Raw genomic sequence first — 20340 nt, 5'->3', positions numbered from 1 at the left:
TCTGTCACAAAAAGCCCAGGTGCCCAAGCCCATTCGATGGCCACATGATCAAGAAATGCCAAAGTTCATCAGAGATAGATAGCATCGTACCAGTGTTGGTTCAATATGCAAAAACCATCTGTAATCCTTCTGAAATCACTTAACATTTTGTCTCATGTTGTTTTCCTGCCGTGGAGGCAAATCCAGGACCAAGGCGATGGCACAGGTTGTTTGACAGGACGTCTTCTCTGCTCACCCTCGTCTTTCTCTCATCCATTAAGGGTCTTTTTTCCCCTTTTAACTTAAATAAAGTGCAAGGTGTGTGTTCCGCTAAAGGGCTCTTTTCCTTTCGGTTCACACCTCTCCTCAGAAATCATTTTCTTTTCCAGGTGGATTAACAGATATACATTCATTCATCCTCAAGCACTCCCAGACACTCACACGCAGCGCAAGACTGGAACTAGCAGGACACACACACTGTCTCACACACACACACACACACACACACACACACACACACTCATGCCTGTTCTGTGCCAACAGCAGCAGCACAGCTGCTGCCTCTCTCTCAGGGTCACGTGGCATGAGTCCATGGCCTGGGCCAAAAGACTCAAGTCAGAGGAAGCGTCAGGCAGTGGTGTTGCCGTTAAGAGATGATGTGGCACAGGGGGTGGTGGTTTGTAGCTAGGCTTGGGCCAGGCCAGGCCAGGGCGGTCCGAAAGGGACTAAGAGAGCGGAGGCTCATCTTTGGTCCCATAAAGCACTTGATTATGTCAGGGTGAATCTTTGCACTCCGCTGAACTGGGGAGGTGTACACATGGAGTGGGATCAAACAGCGAGGATAGCACTGTCAAAAGCACCGGCTGCTAAGCTACGACCGGAAAGATGTGCATCACAGGCAAAGAGTTTAGTTTTTAAGCCATGCAGTTTTTTTAAGATCGTCCATAGCAACCGGCAGAAAAGCGTCTCAGGGAGTTTGAAGTGGTTCTAGTGATGGAAGACGGGAGGCAAGATTTCACACATGAGCGCGCTCACAGAACAACACAGAAAAGCTCTCAGTAAAGAGGGAGAGAATAGCTGCTGTTGGCTTTCCTTTTGTAAAGTCCACAATAAAAAGTGACAGACAGTGCTGCATGCTCTCCAAAGCACCGGCAAACTGGTGAAGACTTGAGGTGTCTGGGTGAGCTGACGGTGTGGGGCGATTATCCACAGGTATAAAGAGTATATGTTGTGTCAGTATATAGGAGATAGAAAGTAAAACTATGAGGGGAAAAAGCAGGAACAGAAATGGAGGCTGTGCTAACACTGAAGACAGCTGATGGAGAACATAAAGAGTATTTAACTTTATTCCCCCGCCTCCTCAAGGTGGAGAGACAGACTCAACCTTAAGGCAATGCATAGCCCTTGGAAACATTGGCACATGCATGGAGAGTGCAGAAATGTCTGCATGTGTATTGTGTGTGTATGTATGAGTGTGTGTGTGTGTTTGAATATAACAATATGCAGAAAAAGAAAATAAGAAATTGTAGTTTCGGGTTGACCGATTCACTAATTTAAGCTTATATTCTGAAAAATGTGTTAAAGTGTAGCTCAGTTGTTGATGGAGATTCAGGCTACAAAAGCTGCAATAAAACCTACTTTGAGAACACATTTCTGAAGCAAACACTAAATAACTGATGATTTTGGCAGGAATGTGTTCAGAGATATTAAATACAAACCCCAAATATTGTCTGTGGACACTTCTCATCCAGAAATGTAGGTAAAGGCCTTTAAAAACCTTCAAAGAATTTAAATGATGAAGCAAAAGAAAAAAGGGGAAACAATAAGAGACACAAAGAGAAAAGCGCAAGCGGCAGAAAAAAAGACACAGTGAGCTCCTGCCATAGTTGGAGGATCAACGGCGGACACGACCAGCGGGCACGATTGAACGCCACCTTGTGTGTTGATCATCATAATCACACAAACGATCGCATCAGATGTTGGTGAGCGTGGTTGAGGTGATGAGGCGCACAGTGAGAGTGCCCGGGAGGTCGTTGTCCTGGCGGCTGCCCTTGTCGCGGAGGTGAAGCGTGTGCTGCTCCTGCCGCTCGTTGGGGTCGCTGAACATGATCACCTGACCCAGGAAGGTGTCCACGATCATGTTCTTGTTGTAGATCTGTTGGCCGCTCATGGGAGGAAGGCGGAGATCCGAAAGTGAAAGGAGAGGGAAGCATGAAAAGAGAAGAAAGACAAGACAAAAGGCAATAAGCAGTCACAAAAGAGAAAACCAAAGGAGAAAATACACGAGGGACAGAAGTTAAAGTTGATAGAGGGTAGATGAGGCACAGAGAGGAATAAGAGGTGCTGATGTAAAGGAGTTTTTAGGTGAAGTAACAAGTGAAAAATACTAAAATCTCTTTACATAGCAGACTTCAAAGAGAATGAGCTTACATAACACTTATATTTGATTTACAAAATATAGAAAATCTTAACCAAAATCAGTGTGGAACAACAAAATTAGGGTGCTCCAGTGATAAGGATTTTTGGGGCCATCTATTTATCACTACCACGTACTTTCATAGACAAAATTTTCTAAACTTTTTCAACCAGCTGGAAAATTTCCTCACTGTGTTAGGGCTGCCCCCTAATAGTCAACGAACGTTAGTCAACCAGAAAGGTCATTAGTCAGCAGGATTTCACTGGTTGCTTAGTCGCAGAAACCCCCCCAAAAACAAACAAACGTGAAACTCTATCAGGAGTTGCGCCTTGTCAAAATAAATCAAAACCTATATGACTGGACCATGTGGGAATTTAATTTGAAAGGACAGACACAGGAAGTGTCCACGCTCAGCAGTCAGACAGGAGTCAGGTTAATTTCCAGGGCTGGTACCTATGGTTATTCCACAGGCTAGTTAATAACATGTTGGGCAGGAAATCCAAAGTGTGGGATCATTTTGAGAAGGTGAAGGACGAACCCAAGGTGATATGTAAACTCATCTTCATTGGTCGACTACAAACATGACGTATCATCTGAAACATGGAAGTAGCTACATGCCCATTAGCCCACAGCGTCATTAACAGGCGGCTCGCTCAGTGTGTGACGTGCACTCACTCAGTGTGTGACGTGCACTATTTCTCTGTAATGTAGCACAGTGTTAACAATGTTACTGATACTATTCTTTCTCACACCTTCAACTCAAACCACCAAAATATATCATTTAATCATTACATTAATATCGTAAACATGCGGGCGATAAGTTGACTAATGGACCTAAATGACGACTACTGGTCGACTAGGAATATTCTTAGTTGGGGGCAGCCCTACACCGTGGCATCTCTAGTTATTACATGGTAGACCTGCACCAATCAAGAAAATAGTGTCGGTCCCAATATGTACATATCGGCCAATTACCAACAATACACTTCAAATACAGTTTATTTTCCACTATGTTCATTTACGTCAGTAGGATAACGAGTAAAGCTACGACTGACACTTTGCCACTGTGTGCATAATGTGTTAGACTCACAAGTCAGTCTTTAGACGCTTATCAGAAGGCGGAGATCTCTGATTGTCTGGTGGTAAGACTAATAATGTGTAGGCAATGGTGGGCCTTTACTGTAAAACCAGAATATCACCTACAATAATGTTAATCTATATATGAACTCTACATACTTTTTTCAGTAGATTAAGACTTGGAGGGGTGTTTTGAAACTTTGCATGGACAGAATACATTTTGATTTCATGATAAGCAGTGTTTGATTACAGGAGAAGTTTTAGTTTGGGGAAGTCCTTCAAGTCTGCAGTTACTGCCTCATGTTGGCTTATATACATCTTAACAAGTCTGACCAAGACAGGTTAACAGATTTTGTTTATCTTGGAAAAAAGGAGCATAGAACTGACATTTATATCAGTCAACAGTCTAGGTATCAGCATTAGCGTAGGAAAAGTAAGATTGTTGCATCCCTGTCACAGGCCCAGTTTGTCTACAGAGCAGCAGATGCACATTTCTGCCTCCATTTATTGAGATACAAGAATTGCAATTTTCCAGGTCTGATTGAGTAAATGCAACATCATATTACCAATGATAATTCCCTAACAAGTGCACTTCCACGGCTTACACATATCGCCTGATATTGAGCATGTAATTGATCGGTAATGGATGTTCAGCAAATTTCCTTAGTAGCTCCACTCTCATGTGATACAGTCACACACACATGCACACACACACTCACACAGATGATGAGAGCAGGTGAGAAATATGTTGTTAGGATTCAGGAGCTGAGAGAAATAAAAATAAAAAGTGTTCAGCTGTGTAAATGACTGTTGCAGGGACAAAGTCAACACTTCCATCACAGGAACCTTCTTTTTGGAGGAATTCAGGAACTTAACCTGCATTTGGTTCCTGTGCAACAGATGTAAAAAAAAAAAAAAAAAAAAAAAAAAAAAGTCCCTGCTCCTAGTGTGGTGCTACCAAACAGTTCAGGAACTTTCAAGGTAATACAGTTTGTGGAGCTGCATATCTGTGATTGGTCAAACACAGACACCACACAACCCAAGTGCCAGACAAACCATGCAAATTATGGATATGTTACATTTGTATGTTGTTATGTACGTTGCATATAAGTTCAGATTTTATGTTTCTTTATGTTTCAACACCGCTGTGGTTAATGTGTGGTGATGTTTAGGCACATAAACCACTTGGTAATGGTGAGGAAATGATCATGTTTTGTTTTTGTACCCACTTTTGGTGGCACAAATGCAGCTGGAAATGCCGCAATATGTCCCTCTAAAGAATACCAACGTTCGGTGCACAAACACTGCTGGAAATGCTGCGATATGTGTCACTAAGAAACATCCAGGTTCAATATACAAATCCCGCTGGAAATTCCTTGTTGTATTAGCAAAGAAACACCCAGGTTTGGTGCACAAACGTTACTGGAAACGCTACGGTGTAGCTCTAAAAAAACCCCAAGTTTCAGTTCACAAATGTTACTGGAAATGCCGCAATATGTATTACTAAGACACACCCAGGTTCGGTGCACAAATGCCACTAGAAATGCCTCAGTGTGTTTCCAAAAAACGCACAGGTTCGATGCACAAATGCTACTGGAAATGCCATGATATGCATCTCAAAAAAACACCCAGGTTCAGTGCATAAATTCCTGCTTGAAATGCAGTGCTGGGTCGGTAAAAAACAACCAGTTTGTTGTTTGTTGGTCTCAAATGTTAGTCTGCAGATTGGCAACTATTTCATATGCAGTGGGATGGCTGCAGCGAGTGACACCTCACCTCGATGTGGATGCCATCCTTGGGTTTCTTGCGGTAGAACAGGCCTTTGATGTCAAAGTTTGGGCAGCGTGTGTCCTTATGAACTGGTGAACGAACCCTCTCTCCTTCACAGGTGATGATCACGTACGGATCTACAGCTGAAGGGAGAAAAGCCTGTAAATCAGTGCTGATAACAGACACTGTGATTACTCTGTCTACATCACATTATGTGCACTGATTAAGTGAAGAGTTTATTTCCAAATTATCATAGTGTATGATTATTTTCATTATCAGTTATTCCCCGGGTCGTAATATCAAAAAAGTTATTGCACACTACAAAGTCTTAGTGACAGGTTTGTAGGATCAAAACCTCCTGTTTGAAAAGAAAACCACACCTTACAGACTCACAATAGGGCAGTTAAAAGAATGCATTTCTTTTACAAGTAGTGGTAGTGGTAGTAGTATTTTGTTCATGATTGTATTTGTACTTTTACATAACTAAAAGATCAGAGTACTACTTCCATCTCTGCTGCTCTCTCAGAAAAAGAATCTCAACATTGAAGCCACTATGTGGAGGATGTGAGAATTTCTGACTGTGGTGCCACCCGGTGGACGCAGCAGCAGTCACCACAAGGATCTGATCAACAGATAAAGAATGAAAAGGCCGACAACACCACTGATTTTTCACAGGGGATTGTCTTATTTCAAAGTTGTGACATGAAAATAATTTGACAGGAACTATAAAGACATAAAAGATCTTCACATAGTGGCTTTAAAGGTGAGTGAGATGTAGAAGTTACAGGTTTCTACACACAGTGTACAATCTTTAAGGGGTGAGGACTGTGTACTACAGACTAGAACTAAATAAGGGACTACAGTTTCAGCAGATGGTGCTGTGGTACCTCGTGCTTTGCTCAGAAGTCTTTCCTTACTGGGATTGAGGCAGTGAAGCTCTGTGGGTGTTCACAGGAGTTTACAGAGCTTTACAATACAGGAACAAGATCATCAACATTGCAAAAACATGCAACGTGTGTGTGTAGTGGTCCTACCTCCATTGGAGTCCTGTCCCTGCAGACCCTCAGCATTCAGAACATGGACCTGAGTGACCAGCTGAGGGTAGCCACACATCCCTGTCCAACATGTCTGAGGAGGCTCGTCCAGAGTCAGCTCTCTGGGAAAGAAAGGGTGACTGTTACAAAACTTTTAAGGCCACCTGGACTTAACATTAAGATATTACATTTGTTTTCAGGCATCTGTTTTATATCAACACTTCCAACCTGTTTTCTTGAACAAAAGAGAACAAAATCAAAATGCAGTAACACAAACTCGACATAATTTCATGTCCTGAGAGCTGAAATGAGAACAAAACTTTGTGAAACACTCTCTGGGAAATGAAGTCAGAGGGCAGCAGCAGTAACAGCTGTGCATGCAGCTAGCAAAAAAGCGGCAGTTGTGCAATGGCTCCATATTTAAAGGCAATCTTCACAACTTTCAAGTCTGCCTTCAAGCAAGAGTCTGCTGCCTTTGGAGATTTGAAACAGTTTTCTCTTGTAATCATTCCTTCAAGAGATCCTTTTTTAATGTGATCAGGAATGAAATCCACACTCCTTTTGCTATTGAAAAATTATTCCAAAGTTTATTTGAAGCAGCTGTTGCGCTGTGAGCAGCAGCTTCCCCTCTCTCATGATCGTGGGCAAGGAAATAATATCAATAATTCAATGAATACAAATACTGCTGATTTCTTCATGTGGCCCTTACATGTAAACTATTTTGATTCAGTAAATATCTGCTGTCAGTCAGTCTGGTAAAGGCAGTTCGGCCGGCCTTTGTCCTCTCAGCTCCTCAGGACGCTAAATGCAGGTCGGAGCTGGTGTGGATTTAAACCTACTGTCTGGGTGGTGACATTAGTAATGCCACTAATCACAATGCGTGGCAAAATACGACGATATCCGGGACGTAACAAAATTCTCCATGAGAATGAGAGAAAGAAAAATGTTGTGCAACACTTTTTTTTCTGTTGAAAATGCATCATGTGTGTTGAGCGACAGTCATCAAAAGTGTCGTATGTCCAAGCATTATTAAGGCTTTAGACAAATCAAGAGGTTATCTTTCCAAAGTAAGTCTTGCCTGCATTGTATGTGGTTCTAGTTGTTACAAGTTCTTGTAGTTTTAATGGATCACAGGTGGCCAAAAGGCCACATGTTAATTTAGCGATTAAAACAACAATCAAACACACAACATGCAAAATTAGAACCAGAGAAAGCAAAATATGAACAGCTCAACAGAATACAAAGCTTCGAGGTGAAATGCCGAAAACACACCAGGCAGCAGTGAAGTTTGGTTCTTCACAACAATGACAGTGTGCAGCTGCGACGCGTGTTCATGTTTCAGACGGGAAGAAATTCTTTGTTTCATAGGTCAACATGTCACAGGAGTTACAGGACTCTGCTTACTGATTGGCTGCAGGGTAATTTCTGGCAGCAGACCACTGCTAAAGGTTTAACTATCCCAAAAAGAAAACTATATACTATTTTAGTATAGTTGTAGTAAATGAAAATTGATAATATTTATATGTACAGTCTCTTATATTTCAGCTCCTCTTTTTTGTCAACAAAAATAAAGTTTAGATTTTAGTTTAGATTTTAGTTAAGATTTAATTTTTTTTTAAAACTACATTTCTACATTTTAGTCTCATCTTTTTTTATCAACAATACAGAATGATGTCAGTACCATCTCGTCACTGTCTCGGCTTAGTCTTTGATAAAAAGGTTGTTGACGAACGTATTAAGTCATAGCCTGCATTAACGAAATTACCACTGATTACATTACAGAGGACAGAGGTAAAACCAAAGGGATGCAAACACAGACAAAAAACAAATGAGAGCAGACAGGGCAGGCGTGCAGTGACTTGGTATGATGGCAGGTCTGGTTGCTTTTTAGCCAAGTTTTAAGATAATTTGCAAAGTAACAGTACGAGTCACTATGTCGTACACTCAATGGAAGAACGTTCCAAAACTGGGAAGTTCTAACTGTAAAGCGCTGGGAAAATTTGCCAGTTCATGAAAGACAAGCACAATATTTTATATTACTGACATAAGTAAATGCCTTCCATGAACATCTGACTTTGTTGACTTTTTGAAATGCAACCTACAGGTCTATCTACTGGACTTAATGCATTTTATTGGGCTAAAATGGCTGTAAAATATTGACTTGTCCACTCAGCAGGCTTGCTAGCTACCACGTCTGCTAAAATAAAACTTTAGTGGACTGTGGAGAACCAGCTTTAATGACTGACCTTAACATACATATTGTATTATGCTCCTTTTCAGACAATCAATATTATAGGCATAAAAGAGAGCCACCAGTACGTCTATTCTTCAATGCTGAGTCAACGTTAACATTTTGAACTCTGCAATAGAAATGGTCTGCTACTGCCTGTATTGGATTTTTGCTTATGGTGCTGTTATTTCTTGGAGTATCTTTAAATGCTACATACTGTATCCTTTAAATCTGTACAACCTCAGCTAAAAGGTTATGTAAGTCAATAAACCAAAGTAGTTAATAAAAGTATTGAAATTGTGTCATTTTCCATCAGATTTTTCAAAATAAAAACACAAAACACACCGAACGAAAAGATTTTGAGATGTAAAAACATAAACAAAATATCTCTTAACACTCTGTAAGTTCTTTGGACTATACTATTTTGAGATATGCTCACTTTCATGAGCAGAGTGCAAAGGCATTGTGATGGATTCATCATTCATTCCTCTGGCGCAACCATGCATTTTTGCATCACATGCAACGTTGTGCAATGATGTCATTACAAGTGTAAAGCGTAATGATATGGTAGACAGAAACTTATGTTTTCTGCTGCAAAAAGAATGACTATTCTAGTTGTTATACTTGATTACAAAATTATGCAAACAACAATCTCCCGCAGCCATTACGGGGAAATTCCGGCATAATTGCTCCAGAATACTACGTTTACACCACACATACGGTTAAGTAACTTAGGTAATGACATGATGACGGGAGGAACAGGAACCTTCGCTTTCTGCTGCAAAAAAATTAAAGCTCTATCTATTATAGTTTTTATCCTAGATCAATATAGAGCCAGGATTTTGGAAACAGCGATCCCCCCGGCCATCATGGGATATATCAGCATTATTACCGCAGAATACCACCTTTGTATGGCACGTAAGGTAAGGTAATGTAAGGTCATGACATGATGATGGGGAAGACAGATGCCTTAGCTTTCTGCTGCTGCAAAAAAGATCTAGCTATTATGGTTCTTATTTTAGATCTATATAAAACAGAAAAATCCAAACAATGTCCGTTTTTAAAGGGTTAACTTCAGTTACATACACAGTGTGCACAGTACAGATGGCCCTACAGTATGTGATTTTATCATGGCATGAACTTCTGGTGGACACCACTCTAAAGTTTCTTTAGATGTAGATTCAGGAAATTCAAAATGTGTTCAGTGGTAAGATATCAGATTTACTTGCAGTCTGAAGGCACATCAGTGAAGACACGGAGCAGAAAGTCACCCTGCTGCCCGGGGTCAAAGGTGGTGGGAATGATGACGTAACGGCCCTCCTTCAGCTCCTTCCTGAGGAAGACGCAGCGCGAGTTGATGTAGATGGAGCCCGCTACTTTCTGCTGGGCTGAATGCATACGGTACTTACGGTTTAGCTCCACCTGCAGGATGAGAAGATGTTACAGCAGAAATTTGCTCGCTTGAGGTGTTCACTAGTTTATTAACTGTTCAGGTTTTCTGGAGACGTGTGAGTATTTGTATGTCTCTACCCGGTGGATATCAAAGCCGATGGCGAGGTTTTCCCCTTTGCCCTCTTTGGGTGTGGCTCTCTTTTCTTTTTGCTGTAAGCAAATCAGCACCTCGTCCTCCACTTTCTTCACATCAAACACATACTGGAAAGAGAGAGGGGGGCACGTTATTACACTGGCCACACATTTCTCTAACACACACACACACACACACACACACACACACACACACACAAACACACTGTGTTTTGAGTAAACCATGCTAATATTTCTTCACAAACACTACCTCCACTGACCTGGGGATTCTGTAGGAAGGTGGCCTTGTGATTGATGCAGCCACCGGACCGGTTGCGCAGGGGGTCCTGGCGGTGGACCCAGGAGCCTCTCATCACCTCCTCCTCCCAGGTTTTGTGGATGCTCAGGTAGGAGGTGTTGATGAGGCGGCACAGGATCAGGTCAGTGAAGTACTGGCAGAAGTCGTCAAATGTCATCCTGCATGAGGGCAGGAAAAGGAGAGGAGAGAGGAGAGAAGAGACCGGAGAGAGTGGATACCAACTAGAGGGAAAAGCTTGAAAGAAGAAGACCTTTAACAGGTTCACAAATAGAGGAAATGAAATGAAATCAGGAACAAAGAAAAGGGTTTCGTGTTAAAGGGAGACTGGGATTACTGGTGCTGACATGGAATGAGATTAAATGATGACTGATATGGGTTTCTGAAAAACAGCAACTACATAACAAAATGTCAAAATCAATATTTGACCAATTTCTTGTAAAAACCAGAACTGTGTTTATGTTAGTGTGGACAAGCCTCTCTAAAGGAACACAGGATGCTACTGTCAGGAGCCATTTAGCTTAGCTTCGCACAAAGATTGGAAACAAGAGGAAACAGCTGGCCTAGTTCTGCTCAAAGGCAACAAAATTCACCCCTAAACTTTACTATCATGTCAAAATCTGGGATAGGTAGTTTAATTTTGTCGTCATTGGGCAAAATCCCATAAAAAACTGTGAGCATATTATAATTTAGATGGTCTAAGAGAAAACGAAATCCTTTTGACTGTGTTCTCAGGCTTAAGAAAAGTCTAGCTCATGAGGGGAAATTTTGGCCAAATCACAGGTCAATTCAGAGAGAGGGCATTCCCATTGGCTGTTCTACAAATGTAGACATGTGTCTGCATGTTCCTTCAGATGGGGAAAGACTGATTCAATGGGAAGGAAACCTGCAGAGAAAGCCGCTATTCCAGCATTAGCAACAAAACACGTGTCAATATCAGTAAAGTGTTTCAGAGATGGAGAGAAAATGTTGTTAATAGTTTAGCCTTCTGCAACTTCAGGTTCACATTTATGTAGCTAAACCTAGCTTGACCCCTAAATCACAGTGTGTCCTATGCCTCACTCTCCACCATTACAGACCACCTGATTGGGAAAAGAGCAGACGGAAGCTCTGGAAAGACCTCCTATCAGTGGCTGCAACAACACGAATCAAGCCAGTGCAAACCCTAGCCCCAACTCCCTGCTGGATCAGCAAACTTTCTGTTGCTGCTGTTACACAAGTAAGCGCCAGTGCTGCCATTGTCCACCAGCCCGCTGTGACACCCGGCAGTCTGGGGTTTGCTAAGGCTAGCTAGCAAATTCTTGTCTCATTTGTATTCTCATCAACAGAAAAAGAGAGAGCAGGGAGAGGAAGGGCTGAGTGAATGCACCAAGGGCAACTCAACAATGAAATGAGATTAAATGAATCAATGTGTGGGAAACACTGGGTTTCTTTTTGAAGTGCCATTTTGGGATTTTTTTTTCTTGCCTTTTCCAGATGTCTGCCTACCCCAGCTTTACATAAGTCACTGCACATGGCCAAGGCAAATAACCCTCCAATAAACTGCAAATTATTGTTTTTACACTTTAGATTTTGTATGGATTAAACAACATACTCATTCATTCATTCATTCATTCATTCATTTTCTGTAGCCACTTATCCTGCTGGGGGTCGCAGGGGGGGCTGGAGCCTATCCCAGCTGACATTGGGCGAGAGGCAAGGTACACCCTGGACAGGTCACCAGACTGTCACTGACAAATAGAGACAGACAACCATTCACACTCACATTCACACTCACATTCACACCTACAGACAATTTAGAGTCACCAATTAACCTGCATGTCTTTGGACTGTGGGAGGAAGCTGGGGTACCTGGAGAAAACCCACGCTGACACGGGGAGAACATGCAACCACACAGAAGGACTCCCCGGCCTTGGAGTTCTCTTGCTGTGACGCAACAATGCTAACCATTGCACCACCGTGCCAAGATATAACATACTAATTAGTGAGCTTTAGGGGTGCTGGTAGCCAGATTTCATTACCTTTGGATAATGTAAGGCTAGCTGTTTCCCTCTGTCTTTTTGCTAAGCTAAGCTAACTGGCAGACTGAAGCTTTATTATTATCTTCTTGTCACACTCTCAGCAAGTAAAAGCATATTTCCTTAAACGTTGAGGGATTGCTTAAATAGCACAATTAGCCCAAATTATCACAGTAGCATCAGCTGAAGTAAGGAATTCCCACAAACTCTCTGGGCAGCATTAATAAATTAGACAGTGGACATGCAATCATTCAAAAACATTTTTATACTATGCCAGCACCACCTGAATAAATGAGTCTAAGATAAAGGAACAATAAAATAAACTGTTAGTACATTTATGGTTCTCACCAGAACTCTCCGTCGTCCTGCACGGTGACACCCAGCTTTTCTCTCTCGCTCTTGCTCACCTTGTTCCACTCCTCCGAACTGCAGCGAGCAAAGACATGAGAGCAAACACACACACACACCGGGCAGAAGAACAGCAATCAATCTGACGAGCTACAAGACAACAAACAAGTGAGGAATGAATTATTCAAAACACTTTGCAGGATTAGTAGGATATTAATATATATCAATAGTGGGAAACACTTGGCTGCAAATGTTTTAATCATCATAATAATTGTGACTTTAAATGATCAGTAACTGTAACAAGTTCAGATGTATAAATGATGTATGTGTCTACCCCTCAGGGGCACTATTATGTTAAAGAGCCAGTTGAATATGTGTATTTGTTACAGTGAATCATACCAAAACATCAAGGTCCATTCTGTATTCACTGCTCAGGGGAAACAGGGCTTGTTACAGGATGTATTAGCTCTGTGTTTATGTCTCTCTGTTTATGAGTCACTGACAAGCGTCCACGTCTCAACAGTCTGTCAGACTCCATTTACAGTAACAGATTTTTCTTTTCTTTTTTTCATCAAATCATGAATAAATTATTTAGTGAAGAGCGAGCGAGTGATTGAGAAAGACGAGATATGACTTGCGTCTCTTTAATAACATCTTTCTCTCTCTTGCGGCCTTATCAATAATTCAGGCTCCATTATGATCCTGCTTTACCACCTCCCCTGTTTGTTTCACTGAGTCTGGCAGCTCAACAATTCAAAGACGGAGAGATGTCGAGGGAGCAACTTTATCTCAGCATTACCTATTCCCCTATGAAGTGCAGGAGAAACGTAAAGCTGGAATGAAACACTCTTTTCTAGGGAGAAATAACAGCTTTGTCCACTTGACTGAATGGCCTCTTGTGGGAACCAGTCATTTTGATTTGATTTGAAGGGTTAGTAAGCTCAATTCCTGTGTTGGGACGGTCGCAGGAAAATTATTCTGAGCTGCAGTGCACTGTTTGATATTGTTCTCTGCAAACAAGCGACGCTCCAACAGGGCCGAATTCAGTCATTCATCTTTGCTCTGTGGCCCATTAGCTTGATTGCATCTCCATTTTTCATTGTCTACACGATATTCTCCCCATTGTGGAGCTTTCTTGGCTACATTGCGGGCATTTTACATCCTGTTTGTCTTTGTCCAGTCATTTGTTGTTTGCTCATTCATCACATGCAATCTCTCAGACACCAGTGTGTCAAGTTTTGAGGGATGAAAGGGACCAAAATTTGTGTAATTGGTTAAATTGGCACAGATCACAACAAGGTGATGTATGAGAAGGACAAAGACAACATTTGTGTTGTTTTGGAAATGTCTGACTCACCTAAATTATCGTGCCGAATCAGGACAGATGGATGTAGACGGATCAACGAGACACAGATAAGATTTGATGAGCTGCAGTAGTTCATCCATGCCTGTAGGTCGCAGTGTTGTGATTTACCTGTCGCTCCAGGGGCCGCTCCACTCCTTCTCTCCCCAGGGGTTCCTCATGCGGATCATGTGCAGCTTCTCTGATTTGAAGAAGGCCAGCAGTCCGTGACCTAGCCGCACTTTCCGTACATCTGTCACGGCATAGGCATGGCCTTTGACCAGGCCACAGTCCAGTCGAGCCTCCATATCCTCTACCGTGGTCGCCTGGAAAACAGCAAAACAGGTTGGGAACAGATGCTTCTGTGCACCTCGATAAATGTGTAAAGAGGGAGGCTGGCACAGTTCCCTGGGAAACTACACACAAGTAGGTGTTTGGTGAGAGGAACACAGGGACACAGCTCTACGTTTGTGTTTGTCTGAGAACAGAAAATAGAGATTTTTGTTCCCTTATTACAAACAGTAGAGACATGACAGGAAACCAAAGAGAGAGAGGAGTAACAAAGGTCCCCGGCTGGACTCGACCCAGGGATGCTGTGGTTCATTCGCAACATCCTTACTCATAAGCCATGAGGGTGCACCTCATTGCTTCTATCGTACAGCTGTTGCATGAAACTTAAATGAATAATTTTTATAATAAGTAGCCATTATTTCTACTGATTATTATAACACTGTATTCACTAAAGCAATTGCTGGGATCTGAGGACTATGTTTGGGCAACTGGACAAAAGCATCGGCTATTGGCGATTGGCTGAGTACATTACTAGCATTTTTTTAATTATTGTTGTCATTTTACTTTGCTAATTTGAAGGTCTACCTTTGAAAAACGAGTGAGCTGCTGCTCAGCAGACAGTGAGAGACCGCAGGGAAAAACAATACGTGTTGACATCTAAGTCTGTGAATTAAGGATTAAATTCGCCCAAACCAGAGATGGGGACTGTTTTAATGATAAGTTGCCAAGAAGGTTTTGGTGAGTTTCATTTTGAAGTGTGTTTTATAATGAGTTAACAAGGCAGTTAAGTTAGCCTTAGTTCAGTGAACAAGAGAAAGCTGAAATCAGAAGGTGTACAATTGTATTTTTCTGTTTATAAGTAAATTGGTGCACAAATATTTCCTTTCTGACATTTTCTGAATTTATTTTGTTTATTTATTGGGCTGAAAAAGCTCAGATGCCAATTGTTGGGCTGAGAGAGGCCGGTTGGAACATTTCAACCTAAAACTAACCTAACCTAAAAACTGAAGAAACTTTTGTACATTTAAACCTATTGCAAATTATGAAATCCATCACTCTATTTTTTTCAAAAACTGTAAAACTTCTAAAACCTATCTCCTCCCACAATTTTTGCTCAATTGACACCAAACTTGCTACAGAGCATCTTCAGATTGTCCTCCACAAATTGTCCTCACAGATTTTTGATTTATCAAACATATAGCCTACAGTGCATCAAGATGTTTGACTGTAAACAGTACTGTAAACATATACTTGCAAATTCTTGCTAAATAAGTTTTCAATGTACAAGAAAAAAATGAACAAAATTTTGGAGTCATGGTAGATAATGTGTGGCAAATATCAGAATTGTATATCAAAAGCTGAATATTTGACAGCATTTTGAATTCTGTCCTCATGTAAACCATTGCTGTCAATGGGAATAGAGCATCTTTACACATCAGGTTTTCACTTATGGAGTAAATCAATCATTGTTAAAAAAAAAAAAAAAAATTAACAACATCTCCATGCTGTCTAGCTGCAATATGTGTATTTTCAGATTTTTTTTCTAAATTTATGACAGCAGTTTGAAATCTGCCTTGACAGCTGCTGTCATCCTGGTGGCTGGCTTAGTCAATTTGTGAAGCCACAGATGGGATGTCACTTGCTAATTGGCTCAGTCAGATAAAAGATTCTCCTTGGTGTCAGAGGTTGTGAGTTCAAGCCTCAACTGATGCAAAATGTACATTGTAATGGCAACTTTCTTGTTGTCTTCCTATTCTGCCTCTTGTTGCTCAGAATTGCCTAAATCTGTCTAAAATTGCCCAGCCCTGACCATTGCTGTGCAACAGCTATAATTTCATTTACTTTCATGTGCAAATTCCCTCAGTCGACTGGTAGTGAGCCATTTTGACTGTGCTGACCTTTGAGGAAGCTATCGTAGCTGACTAGCTGTGTTGCACCATCCAGTTTTATTCAAGAGAAGTCTAAACTGCTCCACAAAAGACATAGTTTTCAGACAAACATGTCTTTTCAATAAACTTACTGTCCCACTAGCTTCCTTAGTATCTTGTCTATTTACACATCCAGCACACAAGCAATGAGCTGACAGGGCAAAAACTCAAAAGGCCATAACACACCAGCGGTAAATGCCATGCATCAAAAAATAAACCCCTATTATTTTCAATATGCAACTCCACACTAGTGGCAGCAAGATGCACATTGGCGCTCCTGGACACGTGGCCCGTGGCACTTTCTACCGCTGTCCCATTTCCAGCCTCAGTCATTAGAAAACGTTATCAGAAAATTGGTTCTTCGATCCAGTAATTATGTGTTCAGTGCACTTGGCTTTTTTTCGTGAGACACTGCAAAATTTCATAGACTACTATCCTTGCATCGACTGAGAGCCTGATTAATATGACAAACAGACAGTTCCATGGACAGACAGGACAAATAGATAGACTACTTAATGGATTTTTAAAACAATGGTTTGTCTGAATAGGAGCAATGAGAAGGAATACTGAGTCCTCTGCTCCTCAAAGGACAACTTCGGTATTTTTCAACCTGGGCTCTATTTCCCCATGTGTATGTGTGTGTATGATTCATGGGTACGACTCGTACTAAAATTGGTTTAGTATTGAGGGAGGCGGATGCAACCAGAGCCGCGAAATGAGCTAAAACGGTAATGGGGGCAAATGCGTCCCGTATAAGTTTGCGCATTAAAAGTGTTTTTTTTCGCCACTGACCGGTTCAGATCACCAGTGCTATGAGTGCTATGAGTGGAGTCAGCTGTCAGTCAGTGTTGGAGCAGAGAGGGGGAGGGCTGCCCCGCTGGATAATGTAAGTGAGTATGTGTGTATAATACAATATGCTATCTACAGAGATAGCACTGGCGATCTGAACTGGTCAGTGGCGAAAAAAAAAGCACTTTTATACAGGATGCATTTCCCCCTGTTACCGTTTTAGCTTGTTTCGCGGCTCAATACTGAACCAATTTTAGAACGAGTGGTACCCATGAATCATACACACACATACACATGGGGAAATAGAGCCCAGGTTGAAAAATACCAAAGTTGTCCTTTAAAGACCAGCTGATGGAGTCATGATGGCCTGACAATCTTTGTTTACAGTCCTGAAACATCAAAAGCTGGGTTTATACTCTTATGGGAGCGACTTCTAGTTGTTCTTTTTACTGAGCCAGTGTTATGTGTCAGAGCCTCTGCTTTCTTAGAGATTTTGTGGTAATAAATTATGTGCTTAAAGGTGAAGTGTGAAAGATTTGTGGGAATTTGATGGCAGATAGAGTTAAAGTTTTTTGTGTCACTGTAGAACACCAGATGTTCTTGAGCTGTTAAAATGCTGTCCTTACCTATTCTTGCTTTGGCATCTGCATCCATAACTCCCTGTCAGTGCTACTCTCCAAGAAGGTAAAGGATTCTACATCAGAACCAGGGGTGCTTAAAATAGTTCTTCCCACTTCTTAATCTACTAATTATCTTTGGATCCCCTTTAGATCAGATGTGTCTTTTTTGAAATGAATTTATGCACATCAGGTTTGAGTAGTTTTTTCACTGGAAGGAAGATGCTAAGATCACGGAGCAACCATGCCTGTCTCTCCCTTTCAGTCCAGCCTGTTTTGTCCAAGAAAGATGAAAATGAAATGAGAGCAATAGCAGAGCAGCACTTGGATTCCCTGATCTATGAATCAGAAACTCAGTAAACTCAGGGTCTCCCAGAGGATAGGCGTAAAATTCATGCATCCCCAGAATAACAACTTATGATTGAGAAATACATGCTACAGTAACAACAATGGATAAGGATGGAAAATGCATTTTTGTACGGTACTGGTTATATTCTCTGAGCTCTCATTACACTCGCGGTTGAACAATAGACCCTCCAGTGTAAAAACTCATGCATATAAAAGAGCCATATCATTTAAAAATTGAACTGCGCCTGATTCTGAATCAAAATGAAGGATTGTGAATTAGTTGTTGCTGGAGCAAGACGTCAGGGAATAAGATTGGCATGAGACAGAGGACCCAGAAATGGAATTCATAAGACAGCATACACTTGTTTTCTTAACAGGGATTTTTCTGCCTCGAATCCTGAAGCATTATTCATCAAGCTCTATTAGAAACACATGAAAAAAAAACATGAAACTGAAACTCTGATATATGAAACCCTTTTCGAGACACTTAGATCTACCAGGACTCTGGCATTGGAACATGTACCCAGGCTTTGTGTAAATATTTTGGAAAGGAAAAGGCATGCGCAGTATTGTGAAAACAGACAGAAGTGCGAATCATTTGTGTGTACCTCACGTAATCTCAAACAAATTACTGCACCACTTTGCAGAGCCTTTGAAAAGTTGCAGAAAGAATTTATGCAGAGATTTGGCACTAAAGAAGGCTGATATCTTTGCGGTGAGACACAGGCAGCCAGCATCTCCACCAAGTCAGTCACAACAGGCAGAAAGGTTTTCATCCCTGGATTTCAAAATCACAGCAGAAAATGCTCTAATTATTAAAGGGCTCTGGAGCACAAAGGGTCAGCTTTGGTGGATCAGACAATTTTCAGAGAACAGGTATTGTAATGCTGCTAAAAAAGTGAAGGGCGAGCACTTTCTTTGTTTGTTAGAGTGCTAAAATGTTGCACAGACGGATGAACTGTAAGAACTTTGGTAATCCTCTGACTTTTCGGTCAGACTTTTGGGGTTTTTCACCAAATACCTGCAATAGTTCAACTTTTGGAACGCAGCAGTGCACACTGCATATCATATGATGAGGAAAAACCAGTCACAGCCGGTGGATATATTTCCCTTCTTCCATAAGTTGGTGGTTAATGTGGAGGAGAGGTTGATCATTTTAGTCCAGGGCTACTATTTTTGGCTAAATAACACTTACAAAACAACGCCTGGAAGAAGATCAGTTCTGCACTCAGGATTTCTGATAAGTAGGCTATGATAAGGGGCTGGTTATGGTCGCTTGGCAACCTCAGATGCACCTACCTCCTCGTCCTTTGAAGATGGCACAGAGTAGGCACAAAAGGCATGTGTACTGCCTCCACATGTATGGTACTATGCAGGATTTTGTTAAAACACAATGTATTAACTCATACAGAAGAAATCTCTCTGGATGTATTCAACTGTATTTTCTTAAATTGCCTAATTTAATTTGCTTTATTTTACTGTGTTCCAGACCTTCTTGTGCACAGCGGCAGGTGAGGTCGGACCTAAAGAGGGTTAGGTGCCAGACAGAGGAAGCTACAAAAACCTAGAGGACACAGTGCTGACAGAAACGCGAATATACTGAGGAAAAACGCCAAGTGGAGTGAATCTAGAGTTGGCTTTCACTTTCGCTGGCCATACTGTCTACAAACAGTAGCCAACATTTCCTGCATAGCATGCCTTTTATTAAAGCCTCACAAAGACGCTAATGTGACAGCAGACTCGTGAGCATGCAACACATTCATCAATGTGTTTGTCACATACATGTGGCTGAGCTGATCCTTAGAAAGCAATGAATAAGACCAGGCAAACAAAATGTCCTCAATATGAACACTAGGGTTTGGTACCAAACATGGTACTTTTAAAGGTACCAACCAAATTACGTTTTTTACTACCAAGCACCAGTTCATGTAACATCCATCTGTGCCAAAAGTTGGAAGCTGAGAGCGCATCTGGGGGAGAACGCCGGGTTAAGACAAGAGGCTGACCGGGAAGCACCCCAAAACCTGGTAGCCAGCCATGGAGCTCCTAGGCTGGCAATGGTGCTCCACAGAGCTGCCGCGTTCAACCTCAGACAGGAGGCAGAAGCACCCCAAAGCCAGGAAGCCAGCCACAGAGCTCCGCAGCCACCCCGTCGGCTACCAGGGTGATAGCCACAGCAACACTGATCTGCAGCAATATTTTCAAGTCTAGTCCATTTTCTTTTCTATATTAGTTTGGTAATAGTCTAGTATCACTGACAGACACACACATACAAGCAGACAGACTGACAGAGAAGATTATCTCTATAGCCCC

At 41.6% G+C, this 20340-nt stretch overlaps 1 protein-coding gene across 1 annotated transcript in view; it reads right to left on the bottom strand.

Annotated features, from left to right (window-relative positions):
* Positions 1-355: 355 nt before the first annotated feature.
* The window catches only part of capn5b (calpain 5b), a 66814-nt gene continuing 46829 nt past the window's right edge, over positions 356-20340 (bottom strand). The window contains exons 6-13 of the mRNA XM_033644779.2: positions 14187-14380; positions 12713-12790; positions 10312-10507; positions 10037-10159; positions 9732-9928; positions 6277-6398; positions 5249-5385; positions 356-2134 (exon numbers count right to left, since the gene is read on the bottom strand). Of these exons, the coding sequence (XP_033500670.1) occupies positions 1952-2134; positions 5249-5385; positions 6277-6398; positions 9732-9928; positions 10037-10159; positions 10312-10507; positions 12713-12790; positions 14187-14380 (1230 nt within the window). The 3' untranslated portion in view covers positions 356-1951. The remainder of the gene's footprint in view (positions 2135-5248; positions 5386-6276; positions 6399-9731; positions 9929-10036; positions 10160-10311; positions 10508-12712; positions 12791-14186; positions 14381-20340) is intronic.

The sequence above is a fragment of the Epinephelus lanceolatus genome, chromosome 11 (genome assembly GCF_041903045.1).
Source record: "Epinephelus lanceolatus isolate andai-2023 chromosome 11, ASM4190304v1, whole genome shotgun sequence".
Lineage (NCBI taxonomy): Eukaryota > Metazoa > Chordata > Actinopteri > Perciformes > Serranidae > Epinephelus > Epinephelus lanceolatus.
Note: the sequence above shows the minus strand (reverse complement) of the source record. Positions and strands in the feature narration are given on the sequence as shown.